Source organism: Hyla sarda, chromosome 7, assembly GCF_029499605.1.
Source record: "Hyla sarda isolate aHylSar1 chromosome 7, aHylSar1.hap1, whole genome shotgun sequence".
In the NCBI taxonomy this organism is placed as follows: domain Eukaryota; kingdom Metazoa; phylum Chordata; class Amphibia; order Anura; family Hylidae; genus Hyla; species Hyla sarda.
Window position 1 is genome coordinate 137,740,674 of NC_079195.1, and position 26,550 is coordinate 137,767,223.

The 26,550-nt window shown below is 39.8% G+C and overlaps 1 protein-coding gene across 4 annotated transcripts in view; it reads left to right on the plus strand.

The window, feature by feature from the left end:
* Nucleotides 1–26,550, plus strand: part of LDB3 (LIM domain binding 3) — a 201,262-nt gene that overhangs the window by 10,077 nt on the left and 164,635 nt on the right. For all 4 annotated transcript variants that reach the window (XM_056530802.1, XM_056530803.1, XM_056530804.1 and 1 more), the window contains exon 2: nt 11,011–11,140. In XM_056530802.1, coding sequence (XP_056386777.1) covers nt 11,048–11,140 — 93 coding nt within the window. In that variant the 5' untranslated portion in view covers nt 11,011–11,047. The remainder of the gene's footprint in view (nt 1–11,010; nt 11,141–26,550) is intronic.

Below are 26,550 nucleotides of genomic sequence, written 5' to 3' on the forward strand. Positions count from 1 at the left end.
CACCGCTCCAGGCTGAAGGTACGTATCTTAGTTAGAGACCCCGAATTGGTCTCCTGTTCACCCACACTATAACCCAGTGTATTGGGTTTAGTGTGGGTAAACAGGATGACTGTTTTCCTTTAAGATTTTCCCAACTTTCAAAGTTATCGCCTAACCACAGAATAGAGGATCTGATTGTGGGGTCTGACCGCTGGGGCTGCACATGTGTGACCTGCTACTACATTCTAAATAGGGGACTCGGGTACCAGTTCTCCGGATTGCAGGGGCCCCAGTGGTTGGTCCCCCCTTTGATAAGATAGTTATCCCCTATCTAAATAGGGCATAATATTGAAAATGAGGAACCCCTTAAAACCAAAATTTTATGTTAAATATATTTTTTATGAAATTGTAGTTTTTTTATTTTATATCCTAAAATAATCCAGAAATGTAGCAGTTTTGCTACTAACCCTAATAATAGATTTACCCTTTCTGATCTTTTTAGCAGTCTCCTCACTATTATTACTAGAGATGAGCGAATCGAATCGGACAAATCCGAATTCGTTCTGAATTTCATGAAAAATTCTATTCTGACCGAATCCGAATTTCCACTCAATTCGAAATAAATAAAATTGTTATTACTCTAAGGCTAAGATTCCACTGAGTTTTTGCAGTAAAAAAACGTATTTAATGACATTTTTATTTTCTAGAACAAAAATGTTAATAATTTTTAAACAGGGACTTTTTTATGTGGGTGGGCTAGGACCTAAAAATGTAGCCGACAATAATAAAAATGTAGAAAGGGGTCATTTATATGTAAAAATAATATATTTTTTAGAATTCATTTTGTTAAACTTTTTATTAGGAATGTATTTTAATAATGTGTTTAATAAAGTGTGTGTGTTTTACCTTTTTTTTCCTTTATTTTTCAAATTTTTTAGGTAGTACTAATACTCCCTGCATGGAACAGACTGTTCCATTATGGAAGTATTAGTACCTGTACTAATAGACAGATCACCCCGGGGTCTGACACCCATTGTGATCCTCCTATATAATGTAAAGATGCAGCCGTCTGCTCTTCTGAGCGATCCTGTACTTTGTTCTGTGATGTAAAGTTCTTCACAATTACAGATTCATATTTCCCGGAGAGAGCTGTGATTGGCCAAATGGTTCCAGCCAATCACAACATTAATAGACAGATTGCAGCGAGTTTCCCTTCTGACACCTGTTGCGATCTGTCTATTAATGCAGGTACTACAGCTCCCAGCATGGAGCTGAGTGTGCTTCATGTTGGGAGCAGTAGTACCTGCAGTTAAATCGCAACTGTCACGGGTTTTAACCCCCATAAACTAGCCCCAGGGTGACAAAGTTGTTAGAAATTACAGTTCAAGCATACCTTTGCTGCTTTCTAGCAGCTTTAATCGGGCTAAAAAATGCTTTTTATAAAAGTCAGCAACAGTCGCATATCCCCTGTATGTCAGCGCTGGGACCGCTGTGTGATTGACACACAGGTCCCAGCGCATAGGCCCCTTATTCTTCTTATATGCGGGTGGCACATAAACAGTGCCTGTCCTCTTGTGCCCAGTAGTCGTGCGTCGCGGGCGGCCACAGCAAGCGCTCGGTCCCTATGGCCCAATGCGTAGCGCAATGCGTTAGTGGAATGAGCCAACTGCCCATTCTCCTGTCTTCATAGAGTGCACAGCGGGGATGCAATGTGCGTGTCCAGCTCATTCCGTTACTGCATCATGCCGCCCATGGGGAGCGGGCGCTTGCTGTGAGAGCTGGCCGCCCACATCGCATCACCGCTGTGCACAGGAGAACGAACACTGTTTATTCTTTTACAATAGAAAACTCACCACCCACATATAAGAATAAGGGGCCTATGCACTGGGACCTGTGTATCAATCACACAGCGGTCCCAGTGCTGACATACACGGAATATCCGACTGTTGCTGACTGTCATAAAAAGCATTTTTAGCCCGATTAAAGCTGCTAGAAAGCAGCAAAAGGTATGCTTGAACTGTAACATCCTGGGGCTAGTTTATGGGGGTTAAAATCCATGACAGTTGCGCTTTAACTGCAGGTACTACTGCTCCCAACATGAAGCACACTCAGCTCCATGCTGGGAGCTGTAGTACATGCATTAATATACAGGTTGCAACAGGTGTCAGAAGTGACATTCGCTGCAATCTGTCTATTAATGCAGGTACTACAGCTCCCAGCATGGAGCTGAGTGTGCTCCATGTTGGGAGCAGTAGTACCTGCAGTTAAGGACAGATCACAGCGGGTGTCACTCCTCCTGACACACACTGCGAACGTCCTGTATAAAGTATAGATGCAGGGCACGGCCACTCCTCTCTGGTCCCCTGCACTGCCATATATATATATATATATATATATATATATATATATATATATATAGGAATATGCAAAGCAGCTCATTACACCACCTTATTCAGGTAGTGTTCCCTGGTATCAGCTTAGCTCCTGTAAAGGAATATGAAAAGCTAATCAGGATTTATGCCAAGCCAGACTACTTCCCAAAAGGAAAGTTTCTACCCTTCTGCAGACAGCTGTTTCGTGGTTTTTGCCACTCATCAGTACAGAGTAGGGTGATCTGGCTTGGCTGGGGTAAGAGGCCTGAGAGCAGCTAAAGGGGATGAGTATTTTATCTCAGGAAGAGATTACCACGCCTGGTATGACGGAGCTTCATAAGGCCATTTTGCACTCCGCGGGCATTCTGGGTAGGGGAATATGCAAAGCAGCTCATTACACCACCTTATTCAGGTAGTGTTCCCTGGTATCAGCTTAGCTCCTGTTAAGGAATATGATGGGTATTCCTATTTTTATTTTTATTTTATTTTTTATCACTGTGTCCACTTTTTGTGTTTGTTCACTAGGATTTGGTAGGGTGCGGTAGCCCTTCTGGGTGTCCCTCCTGCCGGTCTAGGGGAGGTGTGTGTGGCCATTAGGTTCCTCACCTCCCTGCTATACCCTGTGGCATCCTGTTTCGGCAGGATGCCAAACCGGTTTTTACTGGTTCCTTGGTGACAACCTGGTTAATGCCTAGTTGTTTGCCGGGAACACTTTCGGTCCCTGAGTAGCTTCGGCGAAAGGGGACATCGTACCTGGAACCTTGCAGGAGCCTTTTGGCCCGGAGGCGAAGGGTTTGGTTTGTTGGGGGGCCTCTCTCCTTTCAGAGAAGGGCTTGCGATAGACCGCATCCTCGTGCACATTTTTTTTGTGTGAACATTTGCACTTTTTACTTGCACTTTGGTGATTTGAAAGCACGTACCTCGGCTTTCAATAAAATGTTTTTATAATATGTCAGAATACTAGCAAAACAGTATGCTGAGGTATATAACATGGTATCATCAGAATCATGTCCATTCATTTTAATGGACTGAAAGTTGTCTGCTAGTGTCTATGTTTTGTCCATTTCTGAATGTATACTCTAATTTGGCAGGAGTGGACGAACATTCAGGTCACAAAATAACGGTGGACACTCAGAAATAGACTAAATATAGACACTAGTAGACTATGTTCAGTTCATTGAAATAAATGAGCATGGCTCTGCCAGTATGCTGACTTATACCACAAATGTAGTGTAATTTTAGATGTAAACATAACCTAAGAAGCGATCTGACCATTCACAACAGCTGATTATCACATCTTATCTCCTCCTCCCTACACAGTGATCTCTGAACAGGTTACAGACCTGCTGAACCATGGACACCAATTTTGCCCAACAGACCCCATTAACTTATCAAAGGGTCTGTCAGGTCCTGGCATGGTGTTTGCCATTTTCCCAGGAAAAATAGCTCAGCCTGCTGCACTTTTTTCCCTGTCAAATTTTACAGAATTATGTTTTTTTGACAGTGTGAACAGAACCTTAGAAAACTCTCTTAAAGAAGACAACGCGGATGCTCCAGACTATTGTTTCTTAAAGGGGAACTCTGCTACTAGACATCTTAACCCCTAGCCACAGAATCTGATTGTGGGGGAGTCCAGTTACTGATCCCAGTGATCTCCTGCCCTGCACCCCAGTAATCTGTATGCACGGAGCGATCTCTGCAGCCCAAGCTGTGGCCAACATGCCCCCTCCATATATTTCTATGGAAGATCTGGAGATACATGAACACTGTATCTCTGTCTCTCCCATAGACATGAATAAAGGGGGCATGTTGACCACAGAAGCACTGGCACAGCCTAGAAGCCAAGCACAGCCAGTGTTCTGAACATAAATGTTTAGAATGACAGGGTGCCGGGCCAGAGTGGTACCAGTGGTCGGACCTCCACAATCATACATCTTATCCCCTATCCTGTGGATAGTACCAGAGTCAGTCTAGTATCAGAGTTTCCCTTTAAGGTCCATGTACTGTAGGCGCTGTACATCAGACAAATAAAAAAAAAAAGGACATTATAAAAACCTTACTTATGTTAAAGAGGTACTCCGGTGGAAATTATTTTTTTTTTTTTATCAACTGGTGCCAGAAAGTTAAACAGATTTGTAAATTACTTCTATTAAAAAAATCTTTATTGATTCCAGTACTTATTAGCTGCTGAATACTACAGAGGAAATCATTTTCTTTTTGGAACACACAGCTCTCTGCTGAAATCACAAGCACAATGCTCTCTGCTGACACCTCTGCCCATTTTAAGAACTGACCAGAGTAGGAGAAAATCCCCATAGAAAACATATGCTGGTCTGGATAGTTCCTAAAATGGACAGAGATGTCAGCAGAGAGCACTGTGCTCGTGATGTCAGCAGAGAGATCTGTGTTCCAAAAAGAAAATAATTTCCTCTGTAATATTCAACAGCTAATAAGTACTGGAAGGAGTAAGATTTTTTAATAGAAGTAATATACAAATCTGTTCAACTTTCTGGCACCAGCTGATTTAAAAAAAGTTTTTCACTGTAGTACCCCTTTAACACACCCCAATTCCTGAGGTAAGAGACCTCTGGCCATCAAATTAGCATCGAACCATGAAGGTCCCAATCAGCCCCTCAGAACGCCCCTGCTGGTGCTGGTGGGTTCTGAGGGGCTGACCTAAATATTATATACCCACACACTGTACCCCAAATATAATACTGCCACACACTGTATGGGATAACTTTTTCTGTACTGTCGGGCATGAGCGTACCTGTACGCTTTGGTCCCGCTCCCCTACTATAATGTGGGGTCACGGGCTGACCCCGCATCATAGCCGGGTGGTCCTGGAGGCTATCAGTCACTTGGACCCGTGGCTAATGCCGGACATCACCGATCACATTAACCCCTTAGATGCGGTGATCAAATTTGATCGCTGCATCTAAAGTGAAAGTAAATGGTTCCTGGCAGCTCCGTTGGGCTGTTCGGGATGCCGTGGTGAAATTGCGGGGTCCCGAACAGCTAAGAGGATGGGGGGAGGGTCCCTTCCTGCCTTCTCTCCGTCAGATCGGCGATCTGCTACTCCATGCCTGAGATCCAGGCAGGAGCAGCAAAGTGCCAATAACACTGATCAATGCTATGCTATGGCACAGAACAGTGTATGGAATCAGAAGATTACATGAAAAAAAAAAAAGTAAAAAAAAAGCTAATAAATGTGAATTAACCCCTTCCATACTAAAAGTTTAAATAACCCCCATTTTTTCCAAATTCCATATAAAAAATATATAGATAAAATTAAAATAAACATATGTGGTATCAACGCGTGCGTAAATGTCCAAACTATAAAATTATATTGTTAATTAAACCACCCAGTCAATGGCGTATACATAAAAAAATTCCAGCATTTAGCATTTTTGGCCATTTTGTATACCCTAAAAAAACTAATAAAAGTGATTAAAAAGTCCCATCAAAACAAAAATGGTACTAATAAAAACTTCAGATCACAGCACAAAAAAATTAGCATCATACATCACTGTATACGGAAAAATAAAAAAAGTTATAGGGGTCAGAAAATGACAATTTTAAACATACTAATTTTGGTGCATTTAGTTAGAATATTTTTAAGTAGTAAAATAAAAAAAATCCTATGCAAATTAGGTATCCATGCGACCGTCTGGACCTACAGAATAAAGGTAAGGTGTCATTTTTACCTAAAAAGTGCACTGTGGACAATCTGAAGCCCCAAAACTTACAAAATTGTGGGGGGGTTTCAATTTTGGCCCACAAATATTTTTTTTCTGGTTTTGTCATAGATTTTGTGGTGAAATGATTGATGTGATTACAAAGTAAAATTGGTGGCGCAAACCTCTTATGGGTCTGTAGGTGGAAAATTGAAAGCGTTCTGATTTTTAGAATGTGAGGAGGAAAAAACTGAAGTCCAAAAATGAAAAATGGCCTGGTCCTTAAGGTTAACTTCTGTAGTTCCATTCTTCTTTTATTTTGTTTTCGTAATGTTTGATTCATTGTTTCCAATGGTTTGTCTGGGCATGCTGGGAGTTGTAGTTTTGCAACAGCTGGAAGCACCCTGGTTGGGAAATACTGGTTTGGTTATAGGCCATTATACGCTTGATCTCTTCAACATCTCCCCCGGCTCTACTCCAACCCAACCCCAACAGTAAAGGAACATAACACTACAATCCCCAGTATGCAAAGGAACAAAGCCCAACAATGGTTGTAGTGCTTTATTCTTTTTATACTGAAGGTTACACGCTAATTAAAAACTATTACCAGGGCAGACACTAACTAGCCAATGGAGACTCCTCACTTCAAAAAGGCAGACAGGCCCTTACTCCTTCACTCTAATCCCACTGGTGGGGTCATGTGACATACTCAGGCAGCCCCTGCAGGACCCTGCTGCTGATGTTGAGTGACCGGACTTTGTGGGGGGCGGAGCATTGTTGCGCTGCTGGGTCTTCAGCAGCTTTGTGGACAGTGGGAGCGAGGGGGGTGCATAGAGGGCCGGGGTTTGGTTTTCACTAGCTGTTGCGCTGCCGGGCCTTTGGCAGCACAGTACAATGAGTGGATTCTGGGAGGGGGTTGTGCTGTAGTGGAGGAGTTGCGCTGTGTTGCTGGGACTTGGGCAGCACTGTATATAGAGTGAGCGAGGGGGTATGGAGGGAGGAAATTGATAGAATGGTGATGTCGGCTGCTTTGCTGCTCGGACTTGTGCACCGTTGTAGAGTGAGCGGACTCATATAACAAGTAACAAAGGGCATTAAGGGGACATGGGCAAAAAGGGCAGGGGCCCCCTTTGAACCCTATGTGTGCACGTCCCTGCTGTACATCATATCTCAAAATGTCAATAGAGCAGAGTAGAAGCTCAAACAATGTGGCTTCTTCCTTAAAGGGGTACTCCGCCCCTAGACATCTTATCCCCTATCCAAAGGATAAGGGATAAGATGTCTGATCTTGGGGGTCACCCAGCTGGGACCCACGTGATCTCTGTGCAGCACCCGGCATTCGTTTAGAAATGTTCCGAGCACAGGGGCAGTGGAGTACCCCTTTAATAATGAACATAAATGAAAATAGAAACAGTTTAGGAAAACAGCATGTTTCAGTATTTGCCTCTAATCACGAAAAAATCTAGGTGACACATTCCCTTTATAGAGGAGATATATAGAGCTTTTGTGTCCTGTTGGGGAATCACACATTGAAGCTAACCTTCTTTTCTCCTCTTTGTCTCTATATGGTTAGTATAAAGGATTATAATAGTATTAACACTTCTACACTTTACTATTCCTTAAAGGGGTACTCCAGTGTAAAAAATTTTTTTTAAATCAACTGGTGCCAGAAAGTTGAACAGATTTGTAAATTACTTCTATTTAAAAATCTTAATAATGTCAGTACTTATCAGCTGCTGTATGCTCCAGAGGAAGTTCTTTTCTTTTTTAATTTATTTTCAGTCTGACCACAGTGCTCTCTGCTGACACCTCTGTCCATGTCAGGAACAAGTACTGAACTACAGAGCCGGATAGGTTTTCTATGGAAATTTGCTCCTGCTCTGGACAGTTCCTGACATGGACAGAGGTGTCAGCAGAGAGAACTGTGGTCAGACAGTAAAGAAATTAAAAAAGAAAATAACTTCCTCTGGAGCATACATGAGTAACCCTTTAAACCAGGAAACATACATATCACTTTTATGGTCACCATCAAAGATCTACAATGAAGAGTGGCTTTAAAGACAGCTGGCATGACTGCATGTCTCTTTTGTATGTATTGTGTACCATGGATTACATGTTATAGCACAGTTTAGGTGAAATGGCTTTATAGTGGGCATGGTCGTAAGAGCACTAATCCCTAACACTCATTAACTCATGATCATTTGGCCTTCAGCTATGTGGATTTTAGAAACTGCATCCTTCCAGCAAGCTACATCTATTGTCTCACAAGACGTTCAGTACTTGTAAAGTACATAAAAATTACCAGATTATGATGTAGAACTGATGAATTTAATAAGTGACCTCAACCAATGGACTAGAGCAACATAACCGTAGTGATAAATACCATAGAAAAGTAACGGCACAACAGCATTGGACATCTACTGTATATTCCAAATAATGAATCCATCTATTGAGAAGTGTTTTATAAGGACTGACAAGTGTTGACGAAACAGAAATAAATGGGCACATAGTGGACTAATGGGGCAAGGAACACAATTTTAACTGAAATATATTGGTATAAATGAAATTTTATGAAATCATCTAAGTTTGGACATCATTTTTAACATCCATAGATTTTATGATGATCTAAGTTTAGACGTATTTTTCATTCATAGGTTTTATGGTCATCTAAGGTTGGTTCTCTTGAATTGTGAGGAGTCTTGGCCTTGCAGCCATAAGAAAGATGCTAAAATGTGGTCATATTGCAACAGTCTGAATGTAGCTTACAGTTATTTTCACACAGTGCAGACTCAGTTAGTATTTTGCATCCATAGTATTAATACAAGACCAAGAGTGCAGTCTATACATAGAAAAAATAATTAACCCCCCCCTCCTAAAAAAAACACTATGAATGCCACTTTTACAAATGTATAAAAACTCTTAAATTTTTACTGCACAATATATATATATATATATATATATATATATATATATACGGTATATATATATATATATATATATATATATATATATATATAAAAGTACATATCATTTAGAATAAAAAATGAGGAATAGCATCAACATGCAGAAAACATCGCAATGATCACATTATATTGGTAATAAATACGATATACATAATCTATCCCAGTAAATCCAAGGCAGCACACAGCAGAAAAGATGACAATAACTAAATCAAATAAGTGCATAAAGAGCCTGTTATATGAATAACATTTACAGATCAAGTACATACAATAAAATAACATGCTATACCCACTTAAACACAATATTTAATGAGATACAGGGACCGGGATGGCGCCACTCCTAAGTGCGCTTTGGCACGTAACCCCTGCATGAGTTTTTATACATTGTAAAATTGGCTCTGTTAGTATTTCTTTTTGGGTTACATGTTGGCTTGGGAGTTCATATTAAACAGTGTCTAAATTATTATACAGGTTTTACATTTGTTGTATTACTGATATATGTAGGTTTTTTTCTACCCAATAATTTCCCTGTCTTTTGGCTTATCAGTTTGGATAATAGAAAAAAACATTACTACTTTATTTTTTTTACTGCATTCTTGGTAATAAAAATAAAAACACATTGAACTTATGTCGTAAAGTTATGTGTAAAAAAATCTTGGGTGTTCAGACCCTGACTGATCTCCAGTAGATGCAGTGAAAGGAGTACTTCTCTTCCCTCTCTCTGTGTGCATGACTTAAAGGGGTATTCCAGGATTTATTTATTTTTTATTTGACTGTGCTACAGATGGTGGTCTTGCAATTCTTATGTGATCTTTGCCCCAATGTATAGTTTATTCAACATACAATATGAGTGTCATCTCAGGTTTTCCCAGGTTGTAGCACGGCCTGAGAAATTGCATCACTAGTCAGATGTTGAAATTGAGCTTGTTTGCTTTAATGGGTGGGGTGACCACTGGGTGAGAAGGAGATCATTCTCCAAATGGCTGCAGGGAATTGCAAGTCAGGTGTGCTGCAAATGGTTGTGTGACTTATGTGTGGGAGGGAGAAAAGTGACCTCACACTTACAAAAAAGGGATCCTGGAACTTGTAGTTGGAGGGTGGGAATCCAACAGGAAATAGCCATTTCACAAAAAAGAAAGTAGCAGCATTAAGCCCCAAGACAAGCACAGATTCTTCCTAGGCATGTCCTTTACTGTCTGGTAGGTAAGTACTAAAATCTCCTTATGGTGGATAACCCCTTTTAGACTGAGGCCCCATAGACTTACATTGGGAGAATGTCTTGTGATGAAGCACAAGGCTCAGAGAGAACACACTTAGTGGATACTTCTCCAGACTCTTTCTGAAAACTTTTAAACGAGGCTTGAGACATCCATATCGCATGCAAGCCATTTTATGTACACACAGTTCTCCCCATCCTATTTGATCTTTGCTATTCCTCAAAATGAAGATTTCCATCCACATCATTGCTTACACTTTCTACAATTGCAATAATAGTGGTCAAAGATTGATTGGATCCAGTGGATCTCATTTTTCTGATCCATTTACAGTTTACATGGAAGTTTTTGTGGTAAGTCCAGCATTGACATTAAAGCCTTAAGACACACAGCAGTGAAGTATATCCTGGAGTCATTTTAAGTATACAGATTAGGATTACTATACTGTCACAGGGTTATTCTTTTCAAGTATGTAGTGTTTCCTATGTCAGAAATTTGCTCTACAGAGATAGGGGAGTGGGATGCTTGGAAAGATCCTCTGGACTGCTATGAGGCAATAATAGATCTCTGAGTCACAGTATCCTTGCATGGGAGGTATTTGGTTACATACCTTTTATGGGGTCTGCTCAGCTGGGATATCTGTATCTGCATTATACAACCCATCTATTCTTAGGTGGCACTTCACACTGACTGAACAGGCAAGATTACAATTACCTTATAAATGCTTAAACCTGGAGCCTTTTTCCTGCTTTTCTCATTAGTTTAGTGGGGAAAAAAAAGTTTATTTTGTCTGTTTTATTCCTCTCAGAGCCTTCAAGTGGCTGCACTAGAAAGAGTTGGGAAAAATGGCTTACACTGTAACCCTCGCTGGACCCGGCCCGTGGGGATTCCGTCTGCAAGGAGGAAAGGACTTTAACATGCCCTTGACCATTTCTAGAGTAAGTGAAAAGAGATGAGATACCAATATGTTATAGTGTTATGTGTGTGTGTCTGATACTGGAACATTCCATAGGGCAAGATGTGTTTGTAATAAAGATTATGGTTGTATAGATTGTATAGATTTAGAGAGCTAAAAAATCCATATCACAAGGTAGAACCCATATATTTTCTGTCTGCATAGACTGTGTATGTGGGAAATAGTGTATACAATGCATATTAGAAATTCTAATTGTAAGTTGTAAAGATGTAGTAGAGGCATGTTTGTCATTTTGCACAATTTATATGGGCAGTGTGTTATTTGTGGTTCTCATAGGACTGAATTATCGTATTTGAATAAGGTGCATTAAAGAAAGATATAAATTATTATAATATGATTTGCCACCTTGTAAATGTATCTGAAAATGCTCAAGGCTTGGGAAGAATATTGATAAGTTGTGTTTATCGAGCCATATACTTATGACAGATTTGCGATGATGAGGTGTCTTGGATAACAGAATACTTTCCGCATGCTTACTGAAGTTTATTTAGGAGTTAGAGATAAACAGGATCATATAGTTGTACATTTTTTTTTTTTACCTGAATATCTATTATTAAACCTGAAAAAATCTATCTAACTAGCTAAACAGTGAGCAGATGATGCACCAATGTATATCTCAGATGACTTGTCATTCAGGAGTCTGAGAAAGATGAGTCACAGTCCTAAACACACAGCTCTCTTGGAACCATAATAAATGGCTTTATAGCAGAAAAATTATATTAATTGCAAAACATGATTTAAAGTCTATTGGTTTTAATGTAAGTGTTTACTAAAGAATATGTCACATGTTTCCAAGATAGATAAATAGATAGATAGACAAACAAAGCGGTAGATTAGATGATGATAGATAGATAGATAGATAGACAGATAGATAGATATACAGTAATAGATAAATAGATATAATAGATAGATAGATATAATAGATAGATAGATATGAGATAGATAGATATGAGATAGATAGATATGATATAGATAGATATGAGATAGATAGATAGATATGAGATAGATATGAGATAGATAGATAGATATGAGATAGATAGATATGAGATAGATAGATAGACAGACAGACAAATAGATATGAGAAAAATTGATATGAGAGAGAGATAGGAGAGATAGATAGATAGATAAATAGATATATAGATATGAGATAGATAGATAGATAGATAGATAGAAATGAGATAGATAGATAGATAAATAGATGGTGGATAGATGATAGATAAAGAGAAGCAGACATACAGGTGGATAGATTAGATGATGATTGATAGATAGATGCAAAGTCCACAAAAGAGTAGCACATCCACCTCCAATAATCCATAGTATGGTACACGCCATTATGCGGCCCTTGGTCACGGGCTCCTGCATTCAAATAGTAGAAAAATCCGCAGCAAACAAGGTGTCAATCAAACCAAGATGAAACTTATTCCATTCCCAACATGTTCACATAGTAGCAACGTTTCAGTGGTCTCCACATGCTTGAGGAAGATGGTAAGAGACCACTGAAACGTTGCTACTATGTGAACATGTTGGGAATGGAATAAGTTTCATCTTGGTTTGATTGACACCTTGTTTGCTGCGAATTTTTCTACTATATAGATAGATAGATAGATAGATAGATCTGTTGTGCTGTCTTGTGATATTGTAAAATAAATATAAATTTTACATTGCATTCTTTCCTGAAAACATAAGCGACCTTTAAGTGATACTTGTTGTGGGTCAGGCTTAGCAGTTTTGTTCTTTTATTTCCCTTTGTGTTGGATATGATCATAAAATGTTGTCAGCAGTCAGATAACTTTCTACTTAAAGCGGTACTCCACTGCAAGGCATGTTATCCCCTTTCTAAAGGCCGGACCCTCACAATCTCTGCCGCGGCACTCCAGTCATCCAGCGCACGGAGCGAAGTCCGTCCAGTGCCAGATGATTGGCGAACACAGCCACCACGCCCCCTCCATTCATGTCTATGGGAGGCCCATAGACATGAATGGAGGGGGCGTGGGGTGACGCCACGATCACGGACACTGCAGCAGTGCCATAAAGCCGCAGCACCAGATTTATCAATTTGTTGGAGACTAAAAACTGGAGAGATTTTGCCCACAACAACCAATCACAGCTCAGATTTCATCTTAACAAGCTCTGGTGCAATAAAAGCTAAGCCGTGATTAGTTGTTATGGGTAAATCATTCCAGTCTCAAACAGATAACTCTGGGCCATTAACTATAATTGTATTTATTGGATTTCTTCCATAGTGTCCATCATGTAACCAGACAGTATGGTATAATATAGGAAGTATCACAAAAAGCTTTTTGCGTCCGTTTTTCATTGAGTTTTTGAGCCAAGACCAGAAGTGAATTGAAATGGAATGGGATAAATAAAGGACAGAGTTGACCTTCTTACTGGATCCACTTCTGGCCTTTGATCAAAAAACGAAATAGGAAATTGCTCCAAAAAGCTGTGTGTGAAACCGCCTTTTATGTGCAGCAAATTTCTTTCAGACATTTTTGTGCATAAGGTAGAAAAAATTCCTTTAAAGTGTACCTGTCAGACCCCACAAAAAAAAATAATGAATATGTTACTCAGTGCCTAATCCTGCCATATACATCTAATTGTTATGCCTCTATCACCTATATTTATTACAAAATACCTCTTTTCACAGTGTTAAAAATCCTCTCAGAGGAAAGGGGCGTATCCCTCCTTTGTGGTGGTGGGAGGGGATTGGTGCATCTGTTCATGCAGCATTGTCCATGAGTCATCTCTTGTCCGTGACTCATGGACAAGCCTGATGATGCTAGACTGCTAAGTGTCCCAATAGGTATGTGTATCCCTAGTGTTTGTATTTTCAGGAGCGATTTTCTTTATTAAATATTCAAAATTTTAAACAACCATATTACAAAAGGTCTTTAATTTTCATCAGTAACAACATATCTGACAGTGCCCATTTAAGGTCCATTTTGGTCTTAAAGGGGTACTCCGACAAAAAACATCTTATCCCTTATCCAAAGGATAGGGGATAAGATGTCTGATCGCGGTGGTCCCACCACTGGGGACCCACCTGATCTCCGGTACGGCACCCCGTCATCCGTGCACAGAGCGAAGTCCACTCTGTGCCGGATGACTGATGACTACAGCCACCACCCCTCCTCCATTGATGTCTATGGGAGGCGTGACTGCTACAGACTAGGAGTGACATCATAAATGCAGAAGCTCCAAGCTTTCGTGTTCCGGAAGCTGCCGCTGCCGGCCCGTAAATCGTAGGGCTCCCCAGGGGCGGAACCCCCGCGAACAGACATCTTACGCCTTATCTTTTGGATATAGGATAAGATATTTTTCAGCAGAGTACCGCTTTAAGGACAAAGCCAACTTTATTTTTGCATTTTGAATTTTTCCTCTTTACATTCTAAGAGTCTTTTATATTTCCATCCACAGACCCACATTAGGGCTTGTTTTTGTACTTTGTAATGACCCCTTTTATTTTACCATAAAATGTATGGCATAACCAAAAAAAAGTATTATTTGTGTGGGGAAATTGAAAAGAAAACTGCAATTTTGCTAATTTTGGAGGTTTTTGTTTTCACACTGTACATTTTACTGTAAAAATTACATGTTTTCTTTATTCTAGGGGTCAATACAATTAAAATTATACCCATGTTTCCATTTCTATTATACCGCTTTAAAAAAAATCAAAATTTTTCTACAAAATAAGTACACAGTCTACAAAATTGCACTATTTTTCGCATTCAGGGCTGTTTGAGTGCCCATTTTTGCGCTGTGAACTGTAGTTTTTATTGGTACCATATTTTGAGTATATGTGACATTTTATTACATTTTTTAAAAATTTGATGTGACAAAAAGCTGCAATTTTGGACTTTTCTTTTTACCTTTATGCCATTCACCGTGTGGGATCATTAACATTATATTTTGATAGTTCAGATATTTACAGATAAAATGGAAAAAGGAAAAATTTAATTTTTTTACATTTGTTTTACATTTTTTATATCACCGGAGGGGACTGCAAATACTGTACAGTGCTATGCATATGTATAGCACTGATCAGTATTATCAGTGATCTACCTCTCTTGTCTGCTAGAAGGCAGACCAGAGAAGAAGACTCCAGGAGAGCATTAGAGACAGGTGAGGGGACCTCCATCCGTCATCCTGGCTGAACAGATCCACGCGGTCGTGCCGCGAACAATCTGATCAGCCAAGTGCCGCATTGTTGCAGATGTTGAGATCACTATTGATCACAGCATCTAAGAGGTTAATGGCGGACATCAGTGCAATCGCTGATGTCCGCCATTACTGGCGGGTCCCTGGCTGCTGATAGCAGCCAGGACCTGCTATGCATGAAGTGAGCCCAGCTCCTGTGCTTGCTTCATGTACAGGGCATAAATGTACGTCCTGGTGCGTTAAGTCCCAGCGCATCAGGATATACATTTATGTCCGATGTCCTTAAGGGGTTAATTAAATCTATTTTTAATTGCAGAAATTTCTATAACATATCCCCCACATGGTGCTGTATAGGCAAGGAGCCATAATAACACAATGGCCCTCATTTACTATTGCAAACCCAACATGTTTTGTCGGGTTGTGCACCAGATTCTGTCGCATTGCGCCAGAAATTCTGTCTGCGCCAGACTTTGAGCCAGAATTGAAAAAACCCTGACTAACTCTCCATTTTGCAAAGAAAACCCTAAAAAAAGGGGCATGGCCACTGTGAAAAGGGGGCATGGTCTCTGAAAAGGGGTGTGTTCCCGACATTTCCGCAAAAAAACTACGTATTTACTAAGGTTTCCACATAAAATGTGGTGGATTTGAGCTGAGGAAAACCCTACAGATCAGAGCACGTGCAAAAAAAGCAAAGTGTAGGGAAAGTGGAAAATGTAGGGAAACCATAGTAAATACTGTGGAAAATAAATTGTAGGGAATTAAAACCCTCAAAGAAACCTACACAACAGTCTTAGTAAATGAGGGCCAATGGCAGAAAAAACAGAAAAAACACCACAAAAGGGTATGTATGCCCTTAAGGTACATATACACATGTTAATAAGTTAGCTTAAAGAGGTATTTCATGGATTTCTTTTCCATCTAACTGTGCTCAGGACGCAGTTAAATAAAAAAAAAATAATAATTCCCTCCTCTGCCTTGGAGTCGTCCTTGCTGCAAACAACTTCCTTGTGTCAGTGTTGGAACAAGGACTCCACTGCACAGAAGGGACTTACACTGTGACAGTGGCGGCAGCGGGCGAGCAAAGAGGGCAGGTATCTGAGCACAGATAGATAAAAAAAAGAATGTATGACTTTACGGTAACAAAGCAGATTTTTCTGAATGTAGGAATCTTTTTATGTTATTTTTTTTTAAGACATATTGATTAGGTATGGACAAATTATTCCCTCCAGATGGTGTTCAAAGGGACTGTTTTACATGGGGAACAATGGCAAAAGTTTTCTTAAATACATTGCTCTAAACATCATTCTGGTAGTAGAAAATAGTAATCTTTGAGGGAAGTAGGAATCAAGAATTCCCCATTCCCCTGCAGCGCCATCACAGGAGAAATGAAGCATTACACAGTTCCCACTGAAACAAATGTGCTAGAATTGTGCTCTCTTATGGACATGTAAGGTCCTCACTCACAGTAATAGAAATGAGTGAATTCATTAAAATGTACCTAGCTGATGTTTTGTTTTAACATATGATTCTTCTATTATGGAGAAATATTTTGTCACATTCACTAAAATTTAATTATGGGAGACACTTTAGTTATTAAGTTACTGTAAAATACTTCAAATCCTTGGGATACTTGAGAGTCTATAACATAAGTAATTCCCAATGATACAGAGCGCAGTCATGCAGCTAAGAAGCCCAGGTACTGCACATGGTAATCACAGGCAATGGTATTTGGGCAGATCTGTTTACTGATTATGAAATGTCTTAGGCAAGACTCATTCTAGTACTACAATAAAAAGGGACTTCTGGGACCTCAGTGCAAGAATTTTAATTCCATTACCTGAAAGAATAGACCATGCTCCACCTTGCTTTCATGTATTGTCATTAGAATACCTGCCATATGTAAAGTCATACCTCTGCCATCAGTCCCAGAGGTGCGGCAACCTAACCCTTTACTGTGCTTACAAATTATTAAAGGGGTATTCTACTGGAAAATATGTTTTTTTCAAATCAACTGGTGCCAGAAAGTTAAACAGATTTGTTCCAGTACTTATCAGCTGCTGTATGATCCACAGGAAGTTTTTTTCTTTTTGAATTTCCTTTCTGTCTAACCACAGTGATCTCTGCTGACACCTCTGTCCATGTCAGGAATTGTCCAGAGTAGGATAGGTTTTGTATGGTGATTTGCTCCTACTCTGGACAGTTCCTAAAATGGACAGAGGTGTCAGCAGAGAGCACTGTGGTCAGGCAGAAAGCAAATTCAAAAAGAAAATAAATTCCTGTGGATCATACAACAGCTGATAAGTACTGGATGGATTTAGATTTTTAATAGAAGTAATTTACAAATCTGTTTAACTTTCTGGCACCGGTTGATAAAAATAAAACAAAAAAAAGTGTTTTCTAGTGGAGTACCCCTTTAAAATCACCATAGAATTTGTGTAAACAGGGAAAACGTTGCAGTGCATATGGCCTTTCTTTCCTTTCCTCATATGCCTCAGGCTAGGTTCACAAAGTGTTTTTTCAAGTATATTTTATTTTAAAAAATGCATTCACAAAATTGCTGACAAACTGCTTTAACATTTTTAACAATAATGTTGAAGGTCACATATTTACACATCTGTAAAAAAAATTGCTGTTTTATATATTGTGAGCACAGACAACCACTTTCCCATAGACTTTCATAGAGCACATTAATGGTAAAAAATAAAATAAAAATAAAAAAAAGCAGATGCAATTTGCCAACGATTTTATGAGCGCATTTTTACAAAAGAAATATGCCTGAAAAATGACTGTGTGAACCTAGCCTCAAATTTCATGAAGGCATACGGAGACATTTTATTTTAGATTCTGTATGAATTTCTGCTGATCTACCTGCTTCTAGTCTATTCCCACAGAGCAGACAATCATAGAAGACAGGGAATGGTATGGCCCATGTTCATTTTGTACGGGACGTAAAACTGACATCACTTGACTTGCTTATGGATTTTATTGTTTAAACAGTAGACTGAAATGGTAAATGCTACAAGCAAATGAATAGTGCCGGAGATGGTTTCTTATAGTTCTGTTCTTACTATAATATCTTTTGAACCGCAATTTTGGTCATTATTTGTATTAGGCCACAGATATTTATTAAACACAAAATGAATGTATATATACAGCTGGATGAACACATAAATTGGCATCAAACACATCACAATCTATTGAAATGAACGTTATATCATTCATGAAAAGCCAATGAAAAGTTTACTACATCTATATAATATGGTGTGCAATAAAACAAAAATACACTGACAACCTAAACTTGCTGTTGTTAAAGTTTAAAGGGGTACTCCGCCCCTAGACATCTTATCCCCTATCCAAAGGATAGGGGATAAGATGTCAGATCACCTGGGTCCCGCCACTGGGGACCCCCGCAATATAGCAAGCAGCACCCACCTGTAACTGCTTCCAGAAGCGCTGGAGGTTCTCTGGCTAATTCCTCCCGACCACGGGGACGGAAGATCGTGACGTCATGACTCCTCCCCCTTGTTCTGTCACGCCACGCCCCCTCAATGCAAGCCTATAGGAGGGGGCATGACAGCTGCCATGCCCCTCCCATAGACTTGCATTGAGGGGGCGGAGCATGATCGACAGTAATCAGACCTGGAGCGAACACGCTCCGGGGAATGATTTTAAACGGGGTGCGGAGTGCAAGATCACGGGGGTCCCCAGCGGCGGGACCCCCGCAATCAGGCATCATATCCCCTATCCTTTAAAGGTAAAAACTATAATTCCTCAGTCTATGCTTTATGTGTATCTATATAGTTATAGGTATTGACAGATGTAACATTTGGCCTTAGTTGTATGTTGTGGCCTTTCTTCCCCATTCCTTTGAAGTCCTGTTTTCTCCTAATTATAGATGCCGGGATTAGAGTAGATTCAGGTGAATACCAAGCTGCAGGGGTCCTTGGGTGGTCAGTGCAGGAGGTCACAGTCAATCAAACAGTGACAGGTGAAGAGCCATTTGTGCCTTCCAGTCAGACACATCATTGTCCCTCCTTTCTTCCATCTAAAAATAAACCAGAGCAAATGGGAACATTCATGAAAGATGCTTGCAGTGTTATCTAGCTGTCAAGTTATCCCAGACACAGACTGATAATCTCATGTTATGAAGTAACCTGACAGTTATGGAGTGAAGGTCCCAAGGGTGACATTAAAATAGTTAAAACAAAAAGAAGCCACTTAAAGGGGTACTCCGGTGAAAACCTTTTTTCTTTTAAATCAACTGGTGGCAGAAAGTTAAACATATTTGTAAATTACTTCTATTAAAAAATCTTAATCCTTCCAGTACTTATTAGCTGCTGAATGCTACAGAGGAAATTCCTTTCTTTTTGGAACACTGATGACATCACGAGCACTGTTCTCTCTGCTGACATCTCTGTCCATTTTAGCAACCGTGCATAGCAGATGTATGCTAAGGGCAGCATGGTGGCTCAGTGATTAGCACTGCTGCCTTGCAGTGCTGGGGACTTGGGTTCAAATCCCACTAAGGACAACAATAAATAAAGCATTATTATTATTATTATAATAACATCAGCAGAGAGAACTGTGCTCGTGATGTCATCAGAGAGCATTCCAAAAAGAAAATAATTTCTTCTGTAGTATTCAGCAGCTAATAAGTACAGGAAGGATTAAGATTTTTTAATAGAAGTAATTTACAAATGTGTTTAACTTTCTGCCACCTGTTGATTTAAAAGAAAAAATGTTTTCACCAGAGTACCCCTTTAAGATTGTGTAATTTGCCAAAAATGTATGTCATTTTTAAAAATATTTTAGCAAAGTCAAATATAGTTAAAAAAGGGAGAAGTTTTATCAAACAAACCATTTAACATGTCAAGTTATATACAATCCCTGGCAAAATGTGAGCGGTCACAATACTGACAGGACGATCATCTGGGCTTTGTACTTAATGTGATAGATATTTCCTGATAATAATCAGTAGTTTGGGGTAGTTGTGTTAGTCCAGCAATGCAAACGCAAAATCATAGAATGCTGCAGAATCTTGTATCTTTTTCATTGGACTAACAGTATTTGGTAGCGATAAGTAGTGTTGAGTGCGAATATTCGCAATTAAAATATTTATTGCGAATTTTGCATATTCATGAATATGGTGAATATAGCGCTATATATTCACAATTACGAATATTCATAATTTTATTTTCCCACAGAACACATCACAGTGATCTCATCCCTCCCTGCTTCCAGCTTGTGGTCTAAAGAAGGCTCCTATACTATTTACTGTATTAGACTGGAGAGCGAATTTTCGCAAATATGAGAATATCCTCATATTCGCGAATATCGTCACTAGAGAATATTAGGAGATAGATAGATACTATAGATAGATAGATAGATAATATAGATAGATAGGTAGATATGCGCATGCGAAAATAACCGCTAATATATCGAATATGCGAATTCCGTGAATAATGTTATATATTTTTCTTCACAGTACACATCACAACAATGCTGTGTACTGTGTAAAAAAAAGTGATCATCCCTCCCTGCTTCCAGCTTGTGGTCCAAATAAGGCTCCAATATTATTTACTGTGTGAGTCGGTGTGGAGCGTGAATATTTCGTATATGCGAATAGGCAAATATTTGCGAATATCAGCACTTCTAGAGAACACTGATCCCTCCCTCCTTTTAGGTGAAAGATATAACCGTGCATGCGCAATATGTGATTTTCATTACGAATTTTCGCATGGGAAAAAAAGGGAACAAACATAGCGAATATGTGAATTTCGCAAACAAAGGACGAATATTCCTCCATATATTCACAAAATATCACAAATTCAAATATGTCCCCTGCCGCTTATCACTAGCGATAAGCTTTCTGGAGTTCTCCATTTTTTAGGTCAAAAGCATTTTTTAACAAATAGGCTGTAACCTATGTGTTTTGAACCTATCTGCTCAGAAATGCTTTTGATCTGATAAAGGAATGACCCCTGAATGCTTGTCACTACAAAATCCTGTGAGAAGAAAGATGATACCTGGCACTCACCAGCAATGCACAGTGAAGAATTATTATGCCATAGTGTAGTGCAAGGACGCGTTTCGGCATGGGTGCCTTCCTCAGTTGTCTGCCTAGGCTGTAGAAAATATGCAGCAAATACTGTACGTGTGAATGTATCCTTACAAATGAAGTAAGCTTATATTTCCTCTATTTTAGCCAGAATCTCTCCCAGAAGGGTATTTTGCAGAAAGTCTTTGAGACAGTAGATTTGATCAAACGTGTAAATCAATAGGATCCTTGTCAATCTTCCATGTGTGTACATACACTAATTCCTTTGCTGCCTTTAGATTTCACCTATGGCTTTTGATTACGCTCACTCTTCTTTCCCCATTGAAAAAACATGTATGCTTAGCCAACCCTGAGTACACGTGTATGTGTTGGGGGAAAGGATATTTGACCCCATTCTCAATATTAAGTTCTACTCAATATTAAGTTCTTTTGTGCTTTTGAAGATCATTTTGCTTTTGAGGTGCATCATCTGGGCGGCATTTTATTATCTTTTTTGTTCGATTCTAATGCATAAGCCTATGAAAGTGGTAATGTTACCCTCTTAAATACCTCGTGTGGTCAATTTTCTATGAACATTAGGTCCATTACCTGAGATAATTGTTTGTAAAATACTGAGATACTGTATGATACAGTCATTAATATAATAATAATAATAATAATAATAATAATAATATACCTGAAATAAGCAAAATAAATGCCTCTCAGGCATCTATGTTGTGGTACCATGATGCAGCACTGCTGCAGTTTTGATATTTTTGGGGGCTTACAAAATTTGGGAAAATGTTGTTTTGAACAAAATATTCTCCACCTTTATAGTCCGCATTTTGTTTTCTCATTACCGTAACATTTGAAGAAGGTTAACGCCCTTAAAGATACAGATGAAATTCATAATTAATTTAATTAATTGTGATTTCAGTAACATTAGAGAATGAGGTAAACAATCCTCCCTGCTGGCTGAAAAAAGCATTACAACATCTGCCTAATAAATTAGGTATCTTATTATGAGCCTGTGGCTGACCATACATGTAGTGTTAAAAGGGTATTCCGAATTGTTTAAAAAAAAACCTGCTCAACCTGCATGGAAACACAAGAAACATGTATACTTACATTCCTAGCTCCAGCCACCAGTGTTCTCCCGATGCCAGTCCCTTTGCACAGAGCTTGTTGTCTCAGGTGGAAGTCGGAATATCCATATTGAATAAGCCATACCAGCAGATAGTGGTTGGCTAAAATGGGCAATTTTGACTGTCTTTGACATTGATCATTGTAAATTTTGCTCATACGATTGTTCTCTATGGCTAACCGCAGACTTCTTTCAAGTTGATTGGCTATGCTGGATTTTTTTTGCCAAATATGGCTGAAAAAAACAATGGCTGAAAAAAACATTATCGAGGGAATTGGGCTGATCATTTGCCACTCACAGTGTTTTTGTCTTAGATGTTTTTTTTACTAGCCATTCTCTGCTACTATTGTAGGGCTATCTAGAAATCTAGAAATCCTCCTTTCCAGGCTCTAGGGCTGTGAAGGCAACCTCTGTCTCTCTTAAAAGTATACCACTGAACGCTAAGCATTGGAAAGGCTGCACAGAACATCAATCGGACATATTTTTGATGTATGCAAGTGATGTAATCCATTACCCCCATAACAACTGAATCAACAGTTAGAAACAAACCTGTTACTGCATTCAGGTTTAGGCATAAATGTGGAACTGAACCTGTACAAGTGACATAGTAGAAAGCATGGAGCTATTTATAATACACTCTGGAGCATAGCGGTCTATTTCCGATGTGCGAGTCATTACCATAACCTTGTTGGAATGCATGCTGAGGACAGAACAGGCCAAACCAAATACATGTGCTGCTAAGGTTGCATTAGGAACCATCTAAAAGCCCATACAGACAGGTCTACATGTGGATTAGCTCTGTGGTGCATATTATGCCTGCCTAAAACCACATGCATTTTTAAGTTACTAATACCTAGTGGAATATGTAATGATACTGACCAAGCCTCTTTATTATATTCACAATACGTGTCTTTACATATTGATACTACAATTGCATTATATTTTAAATACCAACACATTTGCTAAGAATATCTCTAGGCCTTCTACAATGCTTACAAATAGAGCTTATTAAAAGTACACTCCTAATGAAAAGTTAGAACTTCACAGTACTGTTGGATCTACATGTGCATTATTGTCACCTTACCTATTAAGGTTAAGTGGTTTGCGTTGCAGACCTCACGATCTTTAAGATAGACATAGATATTAGATAGAACTAGGTTGATGGTGGAATAACTATTGTAAATACAATTGTCTGATGAACAATCATTTCACAGACACAGTCATACACATTTTAGTACATGTTTGCCACTACAGTTGTGTAACACTCACGGTTGGAAGACAGGAACACTGAAGGTAGTGGATCCGCTGGACCTGTGTTGCAGATGACGTAGGCCGTAGGGAGTGGAGTCTAAGGTGCCCCTGATTTTCACCAGAGCCGGCCGCAAAGCAGGATGGCCTTGCTGTGGCAGACGGCACCCAGGTCGCTACCCCTGGCACGACTCAACCACACAGGCGGCTGAGGAGATTTGAGGCACAGGAGGGATACAGAAACTCATAGTCAGGATAGCAGGAGGTCAAGGCTGGTGGCACAGGTGCGTAGTCAGGAACGTAGCAGGAGGTCAGTAGGCAGGCGGCACAGGAGCAAGGTCAAGTCACAGAACAAGGGTCAGAAACACAGCAAGGAAAGTCAGAATAACGCTTTCTCAATGGAATAAGGCAACAAGATCCAGCAGAGATGTATGGGAGGAGCAGGAATTTATAAGTGAGGCCCAGGTGTGGGTATGAGCATACTGGCCCTTTAAATCTTATAGCTCCAGTGTGGATGCCCTAGGAGACGGGGACACGGGCTCCGGAGCTGAGAGGCAGGGGAAGAGACAGCAGAGGACCATGGTGAGTGATGGGCTGGGATTCGCATGCGGGCGCATCTGGCGATGCGAATCCCAGCCCCACCAGCTAGAGGAGAGAGCGGGGCAATGCGCTCACAGCCAGTGCGAGTGGCCGGAGCGTGGATCATAACAAGTTTAAACTGGTCATACATGATGTCACGATCTGGCCCAGATGTTAAAGGGGTTATCCAATGAGCGGAATTTAAAAAAAATATTAGGACATTAACCTTGCATCTATTATTCTACTGTGACCTATTAAATCTCCTGTGCGTGGCTCTAATACACCTTTCTGCCCTCCTACTTGTTCCCTTCCCCAAATGCTGTCTTTAAATTACAGGTCCCAGCATCCTTTGTTGCTGCTCTGTGCTCACTTCCTCCTAACTGCCGTTTTCTTCCCCAGTCCCTTGGCCTCAACCCTCAGAGCATTACTAAGCAAACATTCCCATCCTGCTTCCAACTTCTGTACTATATAGCAATGATTCCCAAAATGGGTGCCTCTATCTGTTGCAAAACTACAACTCCCAGCATTCCCAAAAAGTCGAAGGCCATCTGTAAACCCCCTCACTTCCTCAGAGTTATCAGATCTTTCTTTTGTGCAGTTGCTTCTAGGGGCGTGGCTTACATGGACTCAGAGACAGCATAAAAGTCACATGACTCTGTCTCCAAGGGTGGCGGCCAGAGGCAGTTAGGGGAAGAAAGGCGAGACAGAGTGGATGCAGGATGGCTCATTTTCCTGCATTGCGCACATTTTTCGCACATATAGCTCTGCAATGGAGCATTACTTTTAATTACTTGGTTAGGAAGATATATTTATTATTACATGAGGGAATTAAATAAATGATATTTTACTTAACTGAACTACCCCTTTAGGTACAGCCTGCTCCCTCCAGGTCAAAAGGGGGTAGCTCCTCCTGTCCAGTAAGGGAGAATCAGGTTTTGGGCTTGGTGTGCTCAACTCTCTGGGTGGATATATAAACCCTGCACGGGCCAGAGGGTTTCCTGGTGATTGCGGCTCACACCCTTTCATATGTGTTCCTCTGTTTGTTACTCTGATCTCTGCTACTGAGTTTTGGTTACTCTTTCACCTGACGATTCTGTACCTTCTTGCCTTCTTGTTGCTGACACTAGCCTGTTCAACCTTGTCTGTGTGTTTGTTTGTCTCTGCATCCCCTAATGGTGTTTCTGACCTTGTCTTGTTTTTAATGGTTAACCCTTTGTCTCCCGTTTTGTTCTTGACATGCTTAATTTTTACTGTTTTTGTTATTCTTACCTTCCTGACACCATGCACTAATCCAGATGTCGCCCAGTTGAGAGTCTGCAGCCTAGGGCGAACTGTCAAGTAGGAGGGAATAGAGGTTGTGAGTAGCACTCCTTCCTGCCCTATGTGACGCTTGATCAAGGACACTGGGCGAGAACATTGTGAGAATATTAATTATTTGTGGAAGAACATCTTTCCTTCATCTGTAAGCAAAAACTTTCAATCATCGTTACATTTCACCCACCAAAGGATAGTTTTTGTTGAAATTGTACGTTTTCATCAACCTTGTTAGTTGTCATATTACAGTGGAAGTACTGTATAGTCTGGTTACCAGTCACTACAAGACTAGGAGTTCAGATTACTTTTGCTTTGCCTTGTCCCTCTTGTGGTCACACATAATCCTGCCTATATGTTGGTCCTGCCTACTGTTGTTGATGACAGTGTGGACTGCAGGCACAATCTAACACAATATACCAGTTTTCCCGGAGGGTACCTTAAATAGATAGCATATGTCAATATTAAATGAAAGTGCAGAATAACTCCTGCTTAACATCTACTACATTGATTGTATTTGTTATTGGAAAGGATCTTTTATGCTACTGCCCAACTATACAGGTGTAATGTATATTATCTATAATAGCCAATAACTCTTACATAACAGTGGACTATTCTAGCTGTCTTTTCATAAGTGAGTATTTTATCATACAGTGCAAATGAAAGCATCTCACTGGATGTTCAGATTTACAATGCGGCTCACAATTAAGAATAACAAATATTTTTTACATTGCAACTTAAAGTAGAATTGGAATCTACTTGAAAAGTTTTTGAAAGGAAAATAAAGAATACCACACAAAAAAATCATCCATCAGCCATTATATTAAACCAGATGAAGAGAATAAAATTGGATATTCTTTGGACAGGTGATAAGATGTTTAGAGCAAAGTCC